This window comes from Microcebus murinus, chromosome 3, assembly GCF_040939455.1.
Source record: "Microcebus murinus isolate Inina chromosome 3, M.murinus_Inina_mat1.0, whole genome shotgun sequence".
Taxonomy (NCBI): domain Eukaryota; kingdom Metazoa; phylum Chordata; class Mammalia; order Primates; family Cheirogaleidae; genus Microcebus; species Microcebus murinus.
In genome coordinates, this window is record NC_134106.1 from 96,433,785 (window position 1) to 96,458,744 (window position 24,960).

At 37.2% G+C, this 24,960-nt stretch overlaps 1 protein-coding gene across 2 annotated transcripts in view; it reads left to right on the forward strand.

Annotated features, from left to right (window-relative positions):
* Positions 1-24,960, forward strand: part of SLIT2 (slit guidance ligand 2) — a 345,517-nt gene that overhangs the window by 318,667 nt on the left and 1,890 nt on the right. For both annotated transcript variants that reach the window (XM_012737490.3, XM_012737492.3), the window contains 7 exons: positions 1,956-2,049; positions 7,394-7,531; positions 7,647-7,887; positions 9,185-9,315; positions 19,097-19,251; positions 24,017-24,305; positions 24,548-24,759. In XM_012737490.3, the coding sequence (XP_012592944.1) occupies positions 1,956-2,049; positions 7,394-7,531; positions 7,647-7,887; positions 9,185-9,315; positions 19,097-19,251; positions 24,017-24,305; positions 24,548-24,759 (1,260 nt within the window). The remainder of the gene's footprint in view (positions 1-1,955; positions 2,050-7,393; positions 7,532-7,646; positions 7,888-9,184; positions 9,316-19,096; positions 19,252-24,016; positions 24,306-24,547; positions 24,760-24,960) is intronic.

Below are 24,960 nucleotides of genomic sequence, written 5' to 3' on the forward strand. Positions count from 1 at the left end.
AGTAGATCGATCGGGAGCTGCTTAAAGGCAGAGTCCACTACATTCATCCTTGTAGCTGCAGCATCTAGCACAGCATCATATAGTAAATCCTTATGATCTATGGATTAGATTGAATGAATTGGATTGGAATATATCAAAGTGAATAAGGAATAAAACACTTCTCCCTTATTATGATTTTTAAAAGCAATTTCTTATTTAGTATAAAGCGAAAAGTACATACAATGACATTTATTATGTATCTCAAATGGTCCCTCTGTACCATCAATTTCTACAAACTACCTTGGGTAGAGACTACTGTAAACAGCCTATATCCCAACCGGGTAGATTTAGTTAGAAAACTGAAAGTGATTTCATCACAGTAGGCTGATGAAATATAATGAATAAATTCCATCAAGTTATCTAGCTTAAAGTAATATTGAAATTGCAAATCTTTAAATAAAACCTCTTTAAAAATAGCTCATCGTGTATATATTGTAAAGAAAAAAACTTTTTGTTCCATAGGATAAGAAACGCTCCTTTCTTATAGAAGCAACACAGCAGACTTTTTTTAAACTTATACAATAGATTAATGTAATAACTAGATGAGTTATTGTATGTATTTGCATCATGGAAAAAGATACTTGAAGTCTAAATAACACGCTACATTCAGTTGTCAGGCAACTATTTATACCAATTAGCAATGTATTACTCTAAAAGAACCAGCTTGTAACCAATGGATGATGTGTAGACTGATTTTTAAACCAGTGCTGTTTAAATCTAAACTCTGAACAAATGACATTTCTCATAGTTTCTTGGAAATGAACAGCTGTCTGTAGATGTGTCACTTTATTTTTTCATTTATTATACATAAAAGAATTAAAAGTACTTTAGAAGTAAGGTAGAAAAGGAGAAAATAACTTTACAAAATATATATGCATATAAGTGTCACCTTAATATCTAACTTAATATTAGATAGTCATTTTCCTGTCTAATAATTAGGAAAGTCTTCTCAATGAAAATTATATTTGGCCTAATATATCTGAAATAATAACCATATTACTTGTAGCAGAAGAAATTTCCCAAGAAATTATCAGACATGAAATTCAACATAGAGTGCCTAGAATCTGCGTGGTATGTCTTTAGCTCTCATTTCCTGATAATATTTATTCTTCATGAGCTACCTAATACTTGTGGAAAAAGCAAATGTTCTCTCTCTAGGTTTAGTCTCATTTTAATTTTGTCCTTATATCTCAGTGGATCTAGCTAAGAAATAGTTTTATTGAGCAGTTGTATTGATTCATAAGAGGAAAACAAAATATTTTCTTTCAAACATATAAGATAGAGACTGTGAAGATTAGAGGATATTTTATTCCAAAATAAAACTATGGAGTAAGCCGCATGTAATGGGTACATATGGAATGATTCTGTTTAGGTCAAGCTCAAACCCAGGCACAGCTAACCTATCATCTTCCCGTGATAGCTATCACCCTTGGGGAGTTAGTGAGTAGCACGAGGCAAGAGGAAGGCTCTGGGATGCTGGCAGGTAGTGTGTTTATGGATTTGGATGCTGGTTACCTGAATGGGTTCAATTTGTGTATATTCATTAGGTATTCATTTATCCTTTGGATCTATGCTATATCTCATTAAAAAGTCCAAAATAAAATAAATAAGTAAAACAAAAATGAAAAGTATTCATATTTTCTTTTCCTAATTCCAGTAGTATATTCTAGCGGGGCTCATATTAGTCACATATCACAATAGTCAAGTTGTCCCAAATCAGAAGACCATTTGTGGCAGAACCAGAATTGGATATTGGATTTTCTGGTTCCATGCCTTGGGATTTTTGTTTTTATTTTTTGTTGTTGTTGTTTTGTTTTGTTTTCCATCACAAGCCATGCTGACCTCCAAGACCCAGTCTGCTGGTGGGAAGCCTGTTAAACTTTCTATATAAACTAATAGTGTTTGCCATGTTACAGGTGAGTTGTGTGAGGAGAAGCTGGACTTTTGTGCACAGGACCTGAACCCCTGCCAGCATGACTCCAAGTGCATCCTGACACCAAAGGGATTCAAGTAAGTCAGAAGCTGCCTTCCAAGCTCACAATCAGGGGAGAGGACCTTTCTGTTAGGAACCACTCTTTCCTGCCATTTTTAGCTTCACACCTTTGCTCAGGATTAAAGGGACATATCCACTAGTATCAATGACATCTTTATAAATGTCCATATACAACATGGACATTTTCTTTAGTACATTGCAGAAAAATTTTTTAAAAAGTGTTTTCTTTTGTTCCATAACTTTTTTGGAAAGTAATTTATGGAAGTAAGCAGCCTTCTTTGAATATGCTTACTTAAATTTATTTGAAGGCCAGTCAAATAAAATTGATTTTATCTTCTAGGTGCTTCATTATCTGTGGTAAGTCTGTGGTGCAGTAGAGAATTTGATTTCAATGTAACTGAAAATGTTATGATCTGAAACAATACTTTGACTATCCAAGGTGGGAAAAGACAGAGTCACCCTGTGTCCCGGGTTGCCCCGGGCAGTTCTGGTTTATGCCTGTAATTATTGATAGTGCCCCTTTTAACCCTTAATGTGTCTCATGTGATAAAGCATTACAGTCACACTAGGTAGAGGGATCCCCCAAATGAACTCTGAACTTCAACTTCAAAATCCTGTTTTTCTCCTTCCCAGCAATATTCCTGAAATATGTTTGCTATCAAATTACATGATTCTTTTGCCACCATCCTGAAATATTTTAAGGGTCTATCAATAGCAACTTCTATTTTTAGTGCTGGCAGTAATTTAGAGATCATCTGGTCCAAATTATTTATTTTAAACATGAGGAAAACATGGCCCAGAGAGGTTGGGTAACTGTCCAAAGATCTTAAGGTTATTTAAGGGCAGTGCTGGAGCTAGGGTTTATATTTTACAGTTGGGTGATTTTTTTTCTAATACATGTTACCTTAAAAAAGTTTTATAGTTTATTAACATTATAGTTGGGTTGGTATAAAAGATAGTATATATTCTTAGGAATGACACAGCTGGGTTCCAGAGTTGAGCTGTGCTTACGTCAGACAACTAGAAAACAGCATTATTTGTTTCTCCACCCAATGTTTATTCAGTGCCCATTGTGATCAGGGCATGTGGTAGTAATACCATGTTATGCTTATGTAGTGTTTTGTAGATACTCACTTTCACATATTTTATCCTGTCCGTGAAATGACCCAAGCTCCATTGCCATAGTATTCAGAGAATTAAAACTTAGGAACAATTTTCTAAGAGAAAATGGGATTTGAGCTGAAACTCTAAGATTTTGATAGTTACCAAACGGATCATCATTCGAAGTCAGGTGAGAGAATGGAGTTAGTATCACCAGATTCTCACTGCCTTTCATAGGTCAGTCTGGGGGGAAGGGGGGGGAAGGGCAATATACGTAACCTTAACATTTGTACCCCATAATATGATGAAATAAATAAATAGGAAAAAAAGTCAATCTGAATTAAATATTCATCTCAATATTGATAATATTGAGATGATAATATTTTTTATAATATTTTTTTGCTTTCATTTGTTTTAAAACCCCAAACTTTAGAATATATAGATACAGTGTAGCACATTCTGAGCCCTTTCAATGTTTATTGAAAAATAAAAGAATAGATTATATTTTAGTTTACAACCCTATGCAAAAACCCAATCTTTTAAAATTTTTACTTTATTCAAAATTCTGTATTACATTTCATTGAATCAATCACTGTAGGTAAATTATTTTAACTCCTAATGTCATAATGATATGCCCACAATTGAATTTGGCAAATTGAAAAAGCATCACTTACCGAACAAATATCTTCATTGCTCAGAGAGATTAGTAAAGCAAGTGTTCCAGAACTGCTTATCTATTAAACATATTTTCCAGGGCTTAATGCATTGTATTTATAAGATAAAGTATTAGTAAGACTTAATTGAAACCATTATAAATGAGGGAGTTTTGTCTTCAGAAAGACTAATCCTTAATTAAATATCTCTCATTACTATCAGTGAGACTGCACACTCTTAAAAGTGCATTTTGCTGGATTATGGGGTAACTGATTTGGAAACCTACTTTTTCCAGCAGTTATTCATGAGCTTGTTCTATACCTATATATATTTAGTTTAGCAGAAAAAAGGTTAAGTCAGAGTGTGTGCTATTACTCCTGTCTTATAAAAATTACACATTGCAGGAAAGGTAGTTCCAGAAAGCAAATGGACTTAAAAACAAAACGATATGGAGCTGCTAAAGAAAAAATCTCTACTGACAAATGTTATTAGGACAAGTTATACTGTTACTTCAACTTCATTTTCTTATTACCAAGCTAACAGATCTGGTTTTACTTTTCTTGCTTTATTATATACCTCATAAATCTCCTAAATTGCTTTGAGATATTTTTAGACTATGCTATGCCATAAACAGTATTTTCAAGCATGCATCTTACTTAGTCAGCTTTGGGGCTTTCTAAACAGTGTATCTTATATTCTTTGCTTTCTTCCTCCCTCTTTGTCAGATAATAGAGTTGAAGGAATGTGATAGGTTTTATTGATAATACAAATTTTAAGAAATTCTTATTTATGTTTTTCTTTCCATTTTGAAACTCAGTCTGAGGAGCAAAAGAAAGACAAAAGTGCTAGGTGTAGTGTAACTCCAAGTTCTAATGGGTTTGAAAAATAGTATTTGGAGAGAAGAGAATATAAAATAGCTTTTAGGCAGCCACTGTGGTGAATGTGTGGTTCTCTTATCTTTTACTTTGATTTCTTTTTTCAGATAAATAATTCAGGGTGTTTCAAAGCATTTCTTCTTTCTTTTAATGCTTGGCACTTCAACAGCTTTGCTCACATTAACATTGATGGAAGTTTTCTTCTCGGGCCTTGTCCATCTATTTGAGAATGTATATGGCCACTTAGGGTCCATTTAACTTCAGACTTGTTGTTTACTCTGCTTTGTTATGATTTCGCATTAAAACCAACTGGCTGCAGAGCAAGCATGCTTGTGCAGTGAGTTCATTTTATTTCTTAATTCATACAAGCAGAGCTGAAAGTCTGTTTGTTACTCTTAGAGTGTATATACTCCTATTTGTTTTAATTTGTCTGCTCTCCAGTAACTCTTAAATCCTGATTTTGCATTTTCAAACAAAACCCTTGGCATTCAGTAATTCCACATTCTTTTAAGTGCTTTTCATTATCCTTACTTAAATCCTAATAGCTTTGAAATAGAAAAGTGGATAATTAGTACACACTAAACCATAAATACTTTTATAGAATTATAAAGACTTAACATACAGAATTATTAAAAATACCAACTATTTATTGATTATGCATTATATATAAAAACTATACTGATTAGAAATAGTTTTATTTAATCTTTTAATAAACCTGTTAGGTGGAAATTATTGTATACATGTTAAAGATGAAGAAATGAACACTTAAAGAGTTTAAGTAACTGCGTCAAAATTATAAATACTTCATGCTAAGTGACATATGTCAGACACAGTAATACAAACAGTGCAGGATCACACTTGTATGTGTAATTTTACAAAGTCAAACTTACAGAAACAGAGAATAGAAGTGTGGTTACCGGGAGTTGGTAGGGAGGAAAATAGGGAGATGTTGATCATTGGGTACAAACTGTCAGTTATAAGATGAATAGATTCTGGAGACCTAATATACAGTACAGTGCCTATAGTTAATAATACTGTATTGTATAATTGAAATTTGCAAAGAGAGTAGATTTTAAGTATTCTCATCACAAAAGAAAACTGGTAACTATGTGGAGTGATGGATATGTTAATTACCTTATTGTGGCAATCATTTCACAATGTATACATAGTATCAAAACATCATGTTGTACATCTTAAAAATATAAAATTTTTATTCATCTAATTATATACCTCAGCAAATCTGGAATAAAATAAAGTTGATTTGTTCAAAGGGAAAAAAAAAAAACACATAGCATACACTTAAGAATGAGGCCAGGATATAAATGCCATTCTACATAACTGCAAAACCTGAATTCTGTGGAGCCAAACTGTAGTTTCCTGGGTGTATGTGTTGTTTTTTATTGTTGTTGTTTTTAAGTCCATAAACCCTCTCTTAAACTCAAAGCAAAAATGGTCATGGAAGTCCAATGAATAAAACCTAATACAGCACAACAGGATGGTGCTGGGGGAAGAATGGAGGGTGTAGGGAGGCTTCCAGAAGCCCCCTCCCCATCTGTGACCATACCTATAGGGGTTCCATGGTCCCCTGTAGGTCCACGATGCAGAGTTTCAAATCTACTGCACATGACATATTACTTTTCTCCAGGAAATTATAAAGTCCTGGGTCCTCGGTGTCCTAAGAGATTCCAGTGGTCAGCGGTAGAGAAGGACAGATTTTAAAGAGAGACTTGAGGAATTAATTATCCAACATCAGAGTTCAGTGATTAGAAATGCAGGCTTTCTTGTCAGATTGTTCGGGTTCGATTCCTGGCTGTGGCACTTAGCAGTTGAGTGTTTGGGGGCAGGGTACTTGATCTCTTTGTCCCTTAGTTTCCTCACGTGTAGAGTGGGTGTGATGGTATCGGCAATGTCACAGGACTGTGGAGAGGATTCAATGAACAGTACATGCCAAGTGGGCTTAGAACAGGGCCTGGCGCAAGGAAGCACTCAAAGCATGTCAGCTGTGTTACCACCCCTGGTTCTGCACCTTCAGTGCAACTGGGACCCCTCCTCCCCCTACCATCACGGTGAACAGGCTGAAAAGCTGTCTGTGGGTTCCACCCTAGAAAGGAATTCTGTATCAGTTTCCCTATCCTACCCCTTTAAGTCAGCCCTGTTCTACCATAATGATTATCTGAATTAGGATGTCCAATATTAACATGTTTTCTTTTCCTTGAATTTATATTTTGTTCCAATGCATCTAGTCTCTATTGGAAAAATTTTTAAAAAGTGATCATGTTTAAAAATGCTTAATATTGTTAGAAAATTTTATAACATACCAGTTTAAGCATCTCAGTGGTCAGATGAATTAGGCAGAACTGAAAATAAAGGACACCGTAGGCAAATAAATTGGGGAGAAAGAAAGGAAGAGAGAGAGGGAGGGAGGGAAGAAAGCAGGAAGGAAGAGACCCTGGTACAATAATTCTGGCCTTGTTGGGATTGTGGATGTTCACAGTCATCAGAGAGATGAAATCAGTATTTGTCTGATAGATCCCAGTGAGAAATGGAATGCTTTTGCACAACAGTACTATTTTCTAGGCATCCATTAAATTGGGGGCTCTATAAGCCTGTTCTAAGTAAGTTTTTTGTTGTTTTTTTTTTTAAGATAGTGTCATTTTTTCTAGATGAAATGCAAGTTTTACTTATTTGGGCTCAGTTGGTTCTGAAACCATTTCCCTGCTTATTGAAACAGATGTGACTGCACACCAGGATACATAGGCGAGCACTGCGACATTGACTTTGATGACTGCCAAGACAACAAGTGTAAAAACGGAGCCCACTGCACCGATGCAGTGAACGGCTATACATGCATCTGCCCTGAAGGTTACAGGTAAAAAGCAGAAGTGCACATTTATGTGCAGAGTACGGTCTTACAGGTCTTGATTCACATTGGCAATTAAGTAAAATTTCATGAACTTATTTTTTTTTCTCTCCTTACCCTTTAGTGGCTTGTTCTGTGAGTTTTCCCCACCCATGGTCCTCCCCCGTACCAGCCCCTGTGATAATTTTGATTGTCAGAACGGGGCTCAGTGCATCATCAGGATAAATGAGCCAATATGTCAGTGTTTGCCTGGCTACCAGGGAGAGAAGTGTGAAAAACTGGTCAGTGTGAATTTTATAAACAAAGAGTCTTATCTTCAAATTCCTTCAGCGAAGGTTCGGCCTCAGACAAACATCACACTTCAGGTAAGAGATCCCCCCCTATCATAAACTGATCTGATCTTAAACCAAATTCAACTTCCAAGTAAACACATCTATGGTAGCTTGTGAATGATAGTATGTCTTAAACAGATGGTTAAAGACAATGACAGAAAATGCTCCTCATGTGGAAAACTCTAGTAATTCTTCCCTTCAACATTTGTATTTTCAAAACAAAATGGAAACAAGGTATTTTTATTCACTACTTGATCCTATTGGGAAAAAACGAAAAAACAGATGGCACCAAAATATGTCTCTTTGTTTTGTGCTCTGGCAATGGCATTTTATTTTTATAGCACAGCAGCTCAGCCTTTGCACAGCAGAGGCTCTTCTTGGAAACCTGATGCTGAGAAGAGCACAGGTGAGAAAGAACACCTGGATGCAGCCAGTACCTTTAAACTCTTCACCCAGGATCTTGAAGAACTGACATGAAATTAACAAACTCAAATTTTAAGTCTTTCTGCCACATCAACTGTGTACATTTGAGAAAATCATTCAGACCCCTATGGAAGAGGGTACACTAGATTGGGGTAACAAATGCAGGGTACATGGGACAAATTGGGACTATATGTTTTTGTTATCTAGTAAGCAAAATAGTTTAACATAATTTGAATTCAAATGACTTTAGTCAGTTTCCCATAGACCCCACCCTTGCTTATTCCATTTCCCCTGATAGCCCACTGAGAAGCAGGGGATTCTTTTGAAGTCATGAGGAAGAAGACTCTGGGAGGCAGGTGTCCCTACCTTCCAGTATTTGCCACACCGAATTCTTATGAAAAGTGCACAGGGGTGTTTAGACTTATGTCCTAACTTACTTAGCTTGTCCTTTAAAAGACCAAAAATGCCAAAGAGAAGAATCAAAACAGAGATTTCCTCCTGCACATGGCATAACTGTTAAGAATTTATTTTTTATATGGGATATGAAAATCAATCTTTCTCAGTGCAGTCATATTTCATATATTCCATAAATAAAACTCAGGTACAAAAGGAGTGAGTGAAAATCTCCAGCAAAGAAAGTTCTAAGCACATCCAATATGCCTACATGCATATTTGTTATTTTTCTTTTTAAATTTCTTTATGAATTTGTTTGCAACAAAGTAATTTAGGAACAAGTCACCTTTCAAGCAATAATTTCAGCATGCATTATTATTTTTCTCATAGCCATAAGGAAAAATAAACCTTAGTAATACCTCTTCACCTCACTAAGTTTCTTTGTTATGTTTTTGTGATGAAATACATTTGGTTGACTGCACATGGTAGTAATGCCAGGGTTACTTCCTACTAGATTGCCACAGATGAAGACAGTGGAATCCTCCTGTATAAGGGTGACAAAGACCATATTGCAGTAGAACTCTACAGGGGGCGTGTTCGTGCCAGCTATGACACCGGCTCTTACCCAGCTTCTGCCATTTACAGGTGAAGATCTCTCAGTAACGGGTAAAGGTGAAAAAAAATTGTTTAATGAAGAACTGCTTCTCTATTATTTTATAATGAAAAGGGGATAGAATAATTTGTCTCCAGCAGGCTATATGATAAGGGTGTTAGTGAGAGACCTGGCAGGAGCAGATGGCATACTCGAGTTGAGTAATTTCAGGAGAGATATTTAAGGGAGCTATGTACAAAGACATGGCAGGGATAGTAGAAATGAGGGATGTGTTCCCACCCATATGACTGTATGATTGAGGGGAGAGAGCGTTCATGGAAATCCATGCTCTGAAGAGGCTCTGTAGAGAGGGTTGCCTGGCAGAAGCTGGGACCTTCAATAGAAGTTTGCAGTCAGCTTTCAGGGAGGGAACCAGCTTTTGAAATATACAAACTCACTCTCCTTGCTCCCTACAATCTTCTGCTTGTGCTCTCTGTTGGCCAAACCAGATGCGAGTAAACAACGAATCCACTGATCCCAGTAATATAGCTTGCACATGAGCTTCCCAGAGCTCAGAGCTGGGTGAAGAAGGGTGTAGGGGTCACCAGAGAAGCAAACAAATATACCCAGGACTGAGTAACTTCAAGTTGCCATTCATACAGCACACATCAACCTTCTAGCACCTACAACAGGCCAGACACTGTTCTTAGCTTCAAAGAACAAAGTCCCTGCTCTTGTGGAACTTACAAATAATAAGCTAATGGACTCATACAATATCGTAATTGGTAATCTTGATCGTTAATTTTGGAAGTTTTCTAATGATATAATAATACTGATGATATATTGAAGATCGGAAAGGGGTGGTGTTCATGGAGCATAAATGTTGGTGATTTGTGCATAAGACTAACCATCATAGTCCTTCTGTTGAGTCTCAACACCAATTCTCTACCATCCTGCAGACAGTTACCTAGTTAATTTTCTCACATATAGAAATAACTGCCACTCTTCAAAGAAGAGGTCACGATCTAATAAGCATTCACTTTTTCTAAGCAGGTAATATAAATGAATTAAACAGGTCAAGTGCAAGAAAAGAATATGCTCTCTTTTATTCTTTAAAAGGTCTAACTTTTTAGATAAATATTCCTCTATTATAAATAGCCTTGATGTTGGCAATATAACAGGAGCGGCTGTGACTGGAATGAACTAAAAGTGAATCTTTGTCAAAGCATAATTACATCTACTCGGTTCTCCCTGAATGCTGCCATGTGAAAATGTGAGCCCAGGTTTTTCCAGACTCCTGATTTTTAAAGAAAAGGCAGACATATATGGAGTTTGGTTCGGGAGGAGGTTTGGGGAGGTTTTATTTGTTTGGGTTTGTTTTTTGGTTTTTTGGTTTTTTTGAAACAGAGTCTCACTCTGTCACACAGACTAGAGTACAGTGGCATGATCATAACTCACTGTAGCCTCAAACTCCTGGGCTCAAGCGATCCTCCCACCTCACCCTACCCAAGTAGCCAGGAATATATGTGCACACTAACTACCATGTGTGGCTACTTTTCAAAATTTTTATGTAGAGACCGAGTCTTACTATATTGCTTAGGTTGGTCTCGAATTTCTGACCTCAAGCAATCCTCCCACCCTCATCCTCCCAGAATGTTGAGATTACAGGTGTGAGCCACCACACCTGATCTGTTTTTTATAATATAAAGTTTCTTCTCTTTTAAATAGCAATTCCCATTTTTAATACCCTGTATGATGACGAAACACATCTTTAGGCCAAATACACAAGTGAGTGAGCATTGATGATCACATAAAGTGTGATACTGGCCTCTGTCATATTGATATTCTTGTATATATCAGTGTGCTTTAGAAGACTTCACATCTTATTTGATCCTTCATAATAGTTCTGGGAAAGCAGATGCCAATCATAGCCAGGAATGGAATTCAGTAAGTCCTTTTGGTGATAAGCTAACCCACTTAGGAATATTTGGAACATGGAAACAAACACATAATTGTTGGTTTCTAAGTGGAATACAATAGTTATTTTATCTCCAAATGGTGATGTATTAGTGTCAACATTTTAGATATTACTAGGCCCTAAATTATATAGCCTCAGTGTGTTTCAGTGCATAAAAATATTTCAGAAATTTGTGGTTCATTGTTGCTTTTTATTTTTGATTTATTTAATGTACTGAAGCAGCATAGAGTTCTCAGAAACCTTAGCAAAGGTTTGGGTTGGATTATTAAAGCTAGTATTTGCACAAAATATACTGAAAATATTTCTAGATAATTTGTAGAAACCCAAGTGATTATATCAGAGTTAGGACTTACTATCAAGAGAATTTTTTTTTTGAATTTATGTTCATTGCCACTTTTGCCTCACAAACAATAGAGTGTACCCTGTGGCATAAGAGGAATATCATGTTGCATGCTCTTTATTAGGAACCAGAAGCCCATGTTTCTGCTGGCAGACTATCTAATAAAGACATATAATATGAGATCTGGGGCAAACACAGCTTTAATTTAAGTCTTGCCTTTTAGTTTATGACACACCAATCAAGAAAAGCTATCACATTATTTTTTGGTAAAAGAAAAGAGACAATGATTACCAAGAATTTAGACATATAAATATGTATAATATATTTTATTAATTTATATTAATTATATAATATGTTTACCATTAATACAATTAATAATTATTCAGGAAAATGGGAGGAAGAATAGAGAGAAGGGAGGAGGAAAGGAAATGAAAAAATTCTCTGTGTATAATATTGAAATGTTTTCAAGATATATTGCCCAGTTAAAAAGAAAAAAAATAAGGTAAAACAGTATCACAGGAGGTAAACAAATATAAGTATTTGTATTTCCATATATTTGCATAAAGAAAAACTAGGCAGAGAGAGGAAAGAGAGGAGTAGAAACAGGACTTCTGCAAGAATGCCATATTATACCATGTTGATGTTGAGTTTTTTGAATGTTATTACCACTCAAAAATAAAATGAAATCTGACAAAATTGGTGGGGGAAAGTAAAAATCTATTAAGTTCTTGTTTCTATAGGATATTTTTGGTTAAAATTTTCATTTTACATGTCAGTTATTATTTCAAATAAATCAGTATGAGGACAATTATTTTATGAAATTATATCTGGGCTGATAATTTGCCACCCTTCATAGTGGCTTTCTTGTAATCTAGACAAGGACAATCTTTTAAAAAAAATTATTAATGAGAAATACATCCTTCTTTCTTTAGATTCAGATTTATGTCGTTTTCCAAACCAGACAGCTTCTTTAGAAACACAGTCAACAACTATTTAAAATTAAAATAGAAGTCAATATAGCTTTAAGTGTGTTTAAGAAAACATAAGATGTTGTAATTATTCCTTTAGCAGTAGAAACAAAGTAGCATGCACATTTTCTCATTTTACTCTTATGTCCTGGCAGAAGATCTTGGCTTCTTGTAGACATGCATACTGTTGAGAGAACCAAACATACAGGCAGAGGTATAGAGCAGTTGCTTCTCAAAGTATGCATTGTAAATACCTGTAAGGCATATTAAGACACAGATTGCTGGACACCACCACTAGTTACTGATTCAGTCGATTTCAGGTGAGCCTGAGAATTTGAATTTCTAACAAGTTTCAGGGTGATGCTGTGCTCCAGGGACTACACTGTGAGAACCCTGTGTAAAAGGAATATATGTGAGCTGTACTTTGAGAGCTGGTGGTGTGTGGCTTTTCCCATATCCAAGGTTCATGACATCATGCTTGATGTTTGCATTAAAATCAGCCATGTTGGGAGTATTTCTACCACAAAAATCAACAAATGCTACAATTTATTGTTTTTGTTTTTTTTAGAGAGCCAGTTGTTAAAACATTTGCCAACATGCCACTGCCTAAAAGGCTCTTACTAGTAACAACAGAGATGAAATGAGCTGCCTAAAAAGGGAATGGATGTAGAATATGGCACAAATGCTGATTTTTATAGCACTCAGAGAATAGCATAAAGAGCAACTCAGTAATAGTGTCATGAATGAATGAATGAATGGATGAATGAATATGGCAGCCTAAACTTAAAAATAATATCAGCAGTAGGCCATCAGACAGGGATGAAGTACTAAATTTTTATTCTAAAGAAGGCTGATAAATAGCTGTTATTCAAAGTGCCTTTTTAAAATCTAGATAAGGAGAAACTATTTTTACAAAAGTTCATCATGAAAAAATATATGTTTCTTTCTTTTGATTCAAATTAATGTCATTTTCCAAAACGGCTTCTTTGGACACACAATCAACTACTGTTTAAAAATGAGAAAAATCAGATGTTAATGCATGGTATAGTTCTGTATTAGTATTATATCACTGTATTAGTAATTATTACTACGAATAAAGAACTATATCATGCATTAATCAGTTTCCATATTTAGGGACCTGTTCAACTTCAGGGGACTTTCTACTGCCTACCCTTCAGTTTGGTGGGCTACGTAGCCTCTGGATTATACAATGTACAGGCTTACATTTCAACAAACAAACAAACAAAAAGCTCAACAAGGATGACTCTGTTCCTAAGGAGTTCAGTCTCACTGGGGAGACAGTAGACAGAAGCTAGATGATCATCTTATTTCCAGGATAAAAATTCAGCCATTCTTGATACGCCATGGGGGAAGGAACCACCATTTGCTAGCTGTATAAACTTGGGCAAGTTTCTTCACCCCTTTGTGCTTTGGTTTTCTCATCGCAGCAATTTCAGTTGTATTTGGTTTTCAGGGGAGGTTGAGAATGAATGGATCTGAAGCACCTAGTACAGTGCTTGGCACAGAGTAGGCTCACAGTAATTGGTGAGATGCTGATTTATACATACTCTTCATGCTCAGATATCTGAATACTGAAAACTAAATATATGAGTGGGAACTTCAGTGCCTCACGTCTGAACCTACAGTATGTTCAAGTGTAGAGGTCCCTTTCTACCTATATTAGTATGCTTTTTTGAAATTAATCTGTTTTAAAAGCACCGATTAAAATAAAACATTACTTGATAAACTATTTTGTAAAACTTAATTCTGAAAAACTATTATGGGTATACATAAATATCTTTAATCCCTTTTGGCTTCCTATTGCTTTTGACTGAAAGAGATAGCCAGGGACATTCCATACTCCATAGACGACAGATCTTCAGCCCAGAGATACCAAAATGAGATGACCAGTTAAGTTTGTTTGGTTTCTGATTCCTATTTCATTGCATGGAATATGCCACCAGATGCTTTAAAATTTTAAGGCAAAAAAAACTGACACTCACATAATGAACTCTTTATCTTTATGAAACTACTGAAATATCTTAGGATTTATGGTTGAGATATAAATGTAAAAATGTTGTTGTTAATGTGTCCTGGGTAAATAGAGTACACAAAGACAACCAGAAACATTTTAGAGCCCCTCTCTTTTTTTCAAGCCCCAAGAATTTAAACTCTTTCTGTAGCAAACCACAGGCATAGTTGGATAACTGCTTTGGTTTTATCCATCCATTTATAGCCGAGAAATTCAAGAAAACAAAACGAATCTCAGGTAATGGATGACTATAGTAAAACTAAACTACATAATAATAGTAATAAATGCAATTTATGTTCCCGGAGAAACGGCTCAAATTTAAGTGTTTCACTTATGACTTTTGTGAGTCATGAAATATATAGTTCCTTGGGGAGGGATGAAAGAGAGTTTATCAATACTTATCAGAACTCAAAAGGATGCTGTGCATTGCAAATGGGCATGCAGGCGACGTCTGTGATAGACTGCAAAATCTGATAGCTCAGGCAGTTTTCCCATGTAACAACTGGTGCGTCCATCACTGCTTTTATTTTAAAAGGGTGTGTAGGCAAAGTATCCCTGGACATCCCCTAGTTTATCTCATACTATAGAAGACAGTGTAAAACACCAATTTATATTCTTAACTCTTACATATTCTCTTCAGGCCCCACCACGCAATATCATCTTTAAAAAAGAAGAATCTAAAAATATTAATTTTACAATACTTACCTGTTAAAAGGTCAGGACGAAGTCTCACTTAATTCCAGGGAGATATAAATAGAATTGAAGCTCAGTGATGATTCTTGTCAGGTTCTGGAATCATCAAATTAGACATTTTGAACCTTTAAGGCGAGAAAAATCAAGCCAGTCGGAATCTCATTCATAATTGGGAAAATATAGTCCAAATCCCATTTTCAAATCCACATACTTTATATCAATTCTCATAACCTTCAGACTCTCACAAGATTATTATATTTTATTACAATTTAATGATTTTTAGTAAACGTACCAAGGTGTGCGACCATCACATAAAGTTACTTGCTATAAAAAACTTTATCCCCAGGCTATTTGGAAGGGAAATCACATATTAAAGGCTTGTTAGTGGTGAGAACCAGAACACATGTCACTTGTGTAGTTCTGAGTACTCTTCAGGTTGTTGATTATAAAAGGAGGGCGTAAATTAAGAACACATGCGTACACTGGAGCCAGGCAGCCTGGCTTCAAATCTGTTTAGCAACTAACAAGCTCTGTCATCTTGGGTATTCCAAGTGCCCAAATCTTGTGAGACTTAAGTGAGGGAATACATGTGAAGTTCTTAGAACAGTACTTGGCCCATAGTATGTGCTATATATTAATAATTCCTTGCTCTTATTATTTGCTCTTGTCTGATGAGGTAAAAAGGCAGAGAAAAATTGCATAAGGTCGCGCTAACCCAAGATCACACATCTAATGAGAGCTAGCACAAGCTGAGCAAGATTTATCTCTTAGCATCATCCTTCAGCATACTGCCACAGAAAGTTCCAATTTTTTAATAAAATGAATATTTCAGGGGTCATTTCCTAAACATACTTGAAGCCTAACACATCTCCCTTATAATATATATATATATTTATATGTGTATATATATATATATATATATATTTTATATAAAATCATCTACTATTTACCAGAGGCTTTGCAGGATACATTAAGGAATAAAGAAATTAATAATACATTGCCCCTTCTTTAAAGTAGCTTATAATTAGCAGGGGTTTAAGATATGTACTCCCCCCCAAAAAATAAAACGGAACACACAAGGGAATAAAGGAGCACTAGCAGTAGGTAAAGTGAATTGATGATGAACCTCCCTCCCTGCAGGTTCCCAAATGAAACACTGAATTAGGGTGTATAAAGCATTAAAGGTCTTAACTTAAGTCTTTCAGCAGTACTGCATCAAACACCATCATTGTCAGTGGCATGCCTATATTGATTTTCAAAGACTGATAACGTGACCAAGAATCTAATTGTAAAGGAAAATAGGGGGCCTCATCATTAATATATAATTTAATTAAGGTCAATGTTCATAGAACATTCATATAAAACTACTTAGAGAGTTGTAAATGACCACAAAAGAAAACCACTTGGCTTCTACCTTGTTTATGCGTATCTTTATTTTACTGTTTTACTTTAAAACTTTTAGTAACTTAAACAAGCTGTGCCCCAAAAAAGCTAATATATTTCTGCCAGCCTTTAGCATTATCTTACATTATTAATATTAAACAGTAAATTACATTATTAATATTAAACATAAAGCTCAATAGTATTGAATTATTTAAATGTTGATGGTGGTCATGGTAGTGTTGTATGGTGATGCTGATACTAATATCTAACATTTAACTTGGCTGTGCTATGCTTTTTTTTTTTTTTTTGAGACAAAGTGCTGTGTTGCCCAGGCTGCCAGGCTGTAGTGCTGTGGCCCAATTATAGCTCACTGTAACCTTGAACTCCTGGGCTCAAGTGATCCTCCTGTCTTAGCCTCCCAAGTAGCTGGGGCAAAAGGGACAGGGACAACAGGCATGCACCACCACATCCAGCCTTTTTTTTTTTAGAGATGGGGTCTTGCTATGTTTCCCAGGCTGCTCTCAAACTCCTGGCCTCGAGCTATCCTCCTGCCTCAGCCTCCAAAAGTGCTGGGATTACAGGTGTGAGTCATCACACCCAGCCTATGCTGTGCATCTTTAAAAAATCATTTTATATAGACCTAAATTTAACCATAGGAAGAAGAAATATTTATTAGCATTTACTCAAGAGAAAACTGAAGTTTACTGTAATCAAGTAACTTATCTAAGGTCAAACATTTCATGAATGCAGGACCTGGATTCAAATTCAGGTTTGTCTAACTCCAATATCTGTATGTTTAACCACTAGCCGATATTACTACACAGCATATCTTCTTAGAAAAGAATCATATTTAAGGCCACTAGCAGTTGCTATGCAACTTTATTTAAAAAGTAATTCCTAGTCTATTGGTTTGTCTGTCAATTTTAATGATGTTAAGTGTTAGCATAATTAAATGTGTAGAAGGCAAAAATGTTGGTTGATATATCTAACACTTTTTAAAAGTTGATGTCCTGAGACAGATCTCTGCACACATGGACTCTTCCAACCACATAAGCCAAGAGAACTTCAGATGTTTTCACATTACTGCAAAATGGTTCATACTGCTCTCAAATCAAAAAACTTTATATTCTCTAACAACAAACAATGGAATGTGATTAGATAGTGGTGATAACTATGCAGAAATTTTAATACATGTTTCTCTGTCATTTTCAGGCTTGACCTTTTTGCAAATTTAAAGATCAGTGCCTGGAAATTTAGGCAATGATATCATACAGGGAATATTAGGCATTCATTATTTAGGAATAATCTATCATATGCTCACATATTTCAATTTTGGAAGCTTTGTTCAATCTTTCTAGTCAACATCCCACTGTGTTAGGTTTCTAATAATCACTGTTTACTTTTTGACCCCAACTTCCATTATGCTATATTTTACCTGTACAATGAAAAGTAAATATATTCCTGACATTGCACTGTGTATTGACCCTTTTTTTTCTTTGATCGTGTTTCATTGATCATGTTTTCTTTTTCCTGCTCTAACACCAGAGTTAGATTTGCAACCATCTTTTAAAACCACATAGTATATATTTACGAATTGTACTTAACTTCATCTTGTTTCTCAATGTTCATTTTTCATTTACCTCAGTTTCGTAATCTTTTTATCTGTTTTATGAATTTTTGTAAGCCCCTTTAAGGTTTTTAGAAGCTGGAGGTAATAATTGTTAGAACTGGCCCTTTCAAGTTTTAAAAAGGAAACTGGAAAACTACCGTCATTGCTAAATTTTCCAGATATGACTGTGTTAAGTGTTTTATTTAATCTGTTATTTCCATGTCTCCACTGAGTATAGACTCCTTCACAGTTACATCACTTAATGAGCACCCCTCTGAAAAATGCACAGAAAGTAAGAGTATTTTTTCATCTAACAAATTTCAAAAATGCAAAGATTCTACCCATTTGGTTCTTGTTATATTTGTGTGTATGTTTGATTTTGAAAGCAAAAGCCAGGAACCCCCTAACATCAATGTCTCTAGAGTATATTTGGAACAGGAATAGGTTCCTTGTCTTTTAAATACTATTTGGAGCAACAGACATTATCTTAGTAAATGGAACTTTTTTGGCATTTAAAAGCAAATGCATAAATTATCCTTTGTAATTTCTACATACTGAGGGGATGTGGCTGGATAATGATAAAATGTACTCATTTCCTCTTTTCCCCATGGGAGAACGAACATTTTGTATTCAGTGCCTGGGAAGCTGGAATTGATTGCATCTCCTTAAAAATATCTTTTAAAAAAATTTAAAAAAAACAACTACTGGTCTTTATCCTCACTAATGTTAGATAATAAGTGTCTTTTCCCAAGGACTGCTTATTGAAGTTTGTATTTTAATTATTTTTCTTTAATGAAAAGAAGACTCAGCTAAGTTGTTTTTCCATTGTAGTGTGGAGACAATCAATGATGGAAACTTCCACATTGTGGAACTGCTTGCCCTGGATCAGAGTCTCTCTTTGTCCGTGGATGGAGGGAGTCCCAAAATCATCACCAACTTGTCAAAGCAGTCCACTCTGAATTTTGACTCTCCACTTTATGTAGGAGGTAAGCTCTTTCCAAATGTAATGGGTCCCCCCAAACCTTATGATTCTCATCATGGATTAATTCTGAAACTATGGGTGCCTAATGCGTCAGTATCTGTCATTGACCAATAGTGATCAGTCTTTGAAAGACGGACAACAAGGATAGAACATATGGGTTTTGTGGGACCATTTTGTAATCCTGGCTCAGGTTCTAACTAAATGTGTCATTGGGATAGAGAAGAACATTAATTAATATTTCTTTCATGTCTATCACGCTAGGTGACTTGTACATCATATCATTTAATCTTATATTTGATATGTCTATAGAAAAAGAAAGTGGGTTAAAGGACAAATCTGACAATGAAGAAAATGATGAAACAAGCTCTATGTAAACCGGGGAGGGAATGACCTCCCACCAGTTCCAATGAGGAGTCAAACCCTAGCAACTCAATCAGATGTTACCAGGCTGGAGTTTCTGCACTACAGTTGCTAATTCATGTGGATGATAGCATACTTATGAATGAAATCCAATTAATTAATTAATTGTATAAATGTATTGAGGTAACAGGAAGTAGTTCTGTTAAGCTAAGATCTCAAGGTGCATGAACAAGAGAGTGGGTTGGAAAGGTTGGTTAGGGCTTGGAATAATAAAGACTCTGAACTTGACTTTTAAGCAACAACAAGGCAGATGAATGAACAGATGAGGGACAGAAGTATGAGCAAAGTCTTAAAAAGCTTACAGAAGAAGACCTACAAAGGAGACAATCTCCTCTTCCCTCTGTCTAGAGGAGGAAATACAAACTAGAGGCATAAAATTTCAAAATGCAGGCAAAAGAGCAAGAAAGCAGGTAATATTGAATTGAGATGCTTTGAGTTAAATTACATCAAATTGGGCTGAATTAATGATAAAACTAACTCATTTGAGGATAAATAAGCTAAAGCTTCTGAAGAGGTCAGTGTGCCCGATTTCTTCACCATGACTGGTATTTGCATAAAGTTCGTATCGTTCCCTGCAAAATAATAACTTTGGGAGGTTACATCGTTATCTTCACCTCTCAAAGCCTTCTCTGAGGGCATTTTTGCAAATTGTCCTTAAGTCCAGAGCATTTCTATTTTTAATAATTTCAGCAGTAGAAAATCTTAACACTTTGATAGTTTTCATTTTTTTTTTTTTTAGAAACAGTTCAGATTCTTTGGTTCCATTTTGTAGATATGTATGGAGCATCTATCACAAGCTGGGGACTACATTAATGGATACATAAAGTATACAAAGTTGAAAGGAAACTTCCTTTCTGCTCCCAGGGAAGTGGGGAATGCAGATACATCTTCAAGTAACTACAATGCATTGTAAAAGGATTGCATATTGAATCTTCTCTTCAAGTCATCTGATCTAATTGCTTCATAGAAGTCACAACTTTGAGCCTCATTAAAAACAAAAGTCTTCCATCCTGCCTGAATTCTAGTCAACAGGGTTGCTTTGGGATGAGTGAAGCAATCACAAATGTGCCTGTGATTTGAGAGAAGAGAAATTATATTTATTGAGCACATGCTATGTTCCTAATACAATGCTTCTTTTACAGCCTTAATCCTGAGAGACCTTAAGAAATAGGTATTATTTTTGGTCTCTGAGAGACAACCTCTGGGACGTTATATAACCTGTCCAAGTTCACTATTATAATAGACACGTCATTTAAGTCCAGATCTGACTCCAAAGCCACCTACATTGTCACTCACTTCTTACCATAAAGCAGAAAGAGAAGCAATCTAAGCTTCGTGGCTTTTTGCTCTTTATTTCTGTTCTCGTCCTTCACTTGATTTTATTATGCTTTCATTAGAAACCATTTCATTAAATCTTTTAAAACCTCTTTAGAATATAGCACAAAAACTTTTTTTTAAAATATAGGATGGGATTGTTTAGGTCAGAACATTTTTCAAAAAAGGGAAACAAATTTAAACTCCAAAATACAAAGTGCTAAACTTCTACGGATAGAGGATCTGAGGAATTCACAGAGCACCTCTGTCCGCCAGAGCCTGAAGGAGACCGTTTTCACCCTAGCCCCACTGCTCACTTCCACTTCCTTCCAGCTCATAGTGCAGTCTCAAGGGTGATTCAGATGTTTAAAATGCAAGAAACCTGTAAGACCACAGCCTGGAATGTTAGATGGCAACGGCATACGGCATACAAAGCCAAGTTAGCAAAGGAGAACAAGGTAAACAAGTCCAGTCTAGAAACAGGGACGCTCCCCAAGGAGGACTGCCCCCAAGTTAATGCAGCCTATGCCATGGCCCCTTGCAGAATATTATCTGGCAAAATGGAGAGGCAGCTTAACCTGCCCTTGGGTTATTAACTATCCATGATATAGGCTTTACATAACATGAAACAATTTAATAGTCATGTTTTTCTGTATAACAGTCCAACTGGAACCTTTATTGTTTAATGGACAAAAGTTAAATAAAGAAAGAAGACCGGCACATAGATACCAACACATACATCACAAACCCCTTCCTAGTGCTGCTACAGGATGAAGGACATCTGTCTTGAGAGTTGGTCGTTGTATTGTCATTTTGAAGCATGCAGAACTTAAGGCTAAAAGTTTTATACTAAGTTATCTATTAATTGACTGATTGACTGAATTCTGCCTAGGTCTATGGCAGAGAGGAAAGGCTTTTTAAAAAAATCATGAATCTACTTCTGTTTATCAATTAAGACATAGCTTCCTGGCCAAGCAATTGAGAAGGTTGACTCAGAATAGTTCTTGATTTTATGATATCCTACTGAAAGTCAAATACAAGTGTGATGTATAAACATTTTCATTTACAAATGACTCTAATCAAAGCTGGGCCTTTTGTAATTGTTAGCTTTGGGACTAAAAGAAACACATTTCCTAATTGTTTCTTTCTGCTGTGGAACTTTGCCAATTTGTATTCAGTCTTGACATGTGCACATATGTGGATTGTGCCTCCATCAAAATGAGCTATTACAGATAATTTGGGAAGAAATTTATTTTTAAACTCTGAAGAAAGGATCACCAATGTGTGGTCACTGAAGTCCACACCTTTATGATGGATGGATATGATGAAATTAGATAGACTTAGCCCAGAACAAGGAATTTCCTGTTACTAGTCCTCTCCTGGAAATAGTAAATTTCATCCTTATGAACCTGCTCTAGAAAGAAACCAGTTTCCAAGGCCAGAGGGACACAGACTAAAAGCCTGTACTCATGGAATTTCAAAGGCAGGATACTTATTTCAGTTCCAAAGTGTGACCATGTACCACCTGCGTCAGCATCACCTGAGCTGCAGGTTAACATTCAGGTTTCTGCACCTCTCCCCTTCCATACGGAATCAGAACCCCAAGATTGGGGGGGAGGGCTGGAAAGTTGCCTTTGAATACCCATTTCTGGTGGTTCTCACATATGACAAGCTTGGAAACAACTGCTCTGGCCCATCCACCCATGGTATAGATGAGAAAACTATGCGCCAAAGAGAAGAAATGGCTGACCCAAGTGCACACAGAGCCAAAAATAAAGACTTGACCTCTAACCTGTTGGTCTTCTACACCTAGCTGTCTGACGTTGGTGCCTTCCAGGACACACAGGGGGCTGTTTCTGACGGAAAGGGGGAGGGTGGCACAAGGCAGGGCCCAGAGAGTGCCGTGGTTCTTGGTCTTTATAACCAACAACACCCTGGAGAGCGAGAGCCTGGGTTTTCCCCGGCATAGAACCTCCAGCCAGAGTCCAGCTCAGAGTCTAGGCACGGCCAGGGCATGAGTGCCAGCAGGGACAGTCAGCGGCCACCCCACAGGCCTCCAGTTCCCTACCCTCGCCCCACAGTGACCCAGATGCCTGCCTCCTGTGGATGCAGTCCAGGAACTACTTAAGGGTCTGGCTGAGGCTATGGAAAGATTCCTCAGTTTTGCCAAAATGAGGGTTACCAGACGACTGTCACTAGTGTAATGTGTATAGCCAAAGATTGCAAATGCTCTGTTGTTGAAGGAATTTTTTTTTGTATTCCTGATTTCCTTGGACTATGAAGGCTTCACTCTCAATTAGCAAGAAAAAAAAAATGATGTGAATGAGGTGCTGTCCTGATGAGAATCAGGGGCAAGTTTCTCAGGCACTGACACCAGTGACTGAGCTCAGGGACGTTGCCAGTGATGAGCGGGACTAGTTGCTAACTTAGAATTCGGCAGGGCCAGGGTGAACGGTCAGTGTGAATCCAGCTCTCGCGCTCTGAAACTTGGTGGACCTAACCCTGACTTCAGAGATTGAGGAAGTTTGTCTTACCCACCTGACACTTACCTGAATATGCTGGGTGACGTTGAGCATGTCACTTGACCTCTCTGGGCGCTGGCCCCTCATCTTTAAGACAAGGGGAAAAATTATTCAGAGGATTAGAAACTGAGCTTTGTGGAGCTCTAGGCTTCCGGGGGGAGGGGGGTGGGGACGAAGGCAGTGGGGGGAGCATACAGAGGAGTGAACACTAACCCCCCAATATTGTTTGTGTGTACAGCAGCTATCTTCAGGTTTTATATATTTATTGTTTGAGACAAATTTCAGCAATTAAAGATTGACCACCAATGAACTTTATTCTAGTTGTGCATTAGAATTGCTTACAGTACCTTCCAGAAACATACCTCTCTTCTCTACTCCAGCCCTCCCCCCACCCTGCCCAGATATCCTGAGTTAGTAGGTGTGGGATGAGGTATTTCAAGCATCAGTATTTCTGGGTAGCAAATGGCTGAGGAGCCCCCAAAGAGCCTGACCTCTGACTGTGTCCCTCCTCAGGCATGCCCGGGAAGAACAACGTGGCATCTCTGCGCCAGGCCTCTGGGCAGAACGGCACCAGCTTCCATGGCTGCATCCGGAACCTTTACATCAACAGTGAGCTGCAAGACTTCAGGAAGGTGCCCATGCAAACGGGCATTCTGCCCGGCTGTGAACCGTGCCACAAGAAGGTGTGTGCCCACGGCACGTGCCAGCCCAGCAGCCAGGCAAGCTTCACCTGCGAGTGCCAGGAAGGATGGATGGGGCCCCTCTGTGACCAGCGGACCAATGACCCCTGTCTTGGGAATAAGTAAGTTTGTGCTGCTTGACAGTTGAACACACACACTCGGACCCTCAAAGCAAAATCCACGAAAGGAAGAAAGACAGGCAAATGGAGGGAGGGAGAGAGGGAGGGAAGAAGGGAAAGAATTTAGCCCATTAGCACTCTGTCCCTCATATCTGCTCAGTCGTCCTCCATTCTTACCTTACCTCCGTCCATCCTTACTTTCTTTGCCAAATGCATTCCCATCCCTGTGTTCCTCTTCCCTGTAGATGCGTACACGGCACCTGCTTGCCCATCAACGCATTCTCCTACAGCTGTAAGTGCCTGGAGGGCCATGGGGGTGTCCTGTGTGACGAAGAGGAGGATCTGTTCAACCCCTGCCAGGCGATCAAGTGTAAGCACGGGAAATGCAGGCTCTCAGGACTCGGGCAGCCCTACTGTGAGTGCATCAGTGGATACACAGGGGACAGCTGTGATCGGGGTAAGCCAGCCCAGCTGGGCACCTCCCTCTCTTGATGAAGCAAGAGGGGTCTCCCATCTTTAAAAAGAGAAAGAGTAAAAAAAAAAAAAAGCAGATGAGTAACATGAGAGAATATCAGGTCTTTGCACTACTTCCAGTTGCTGCCGCTGATTTATTTTCCAGTGTTTATGCAGGCACCAGATGGGGAAATGTCCTAAACCT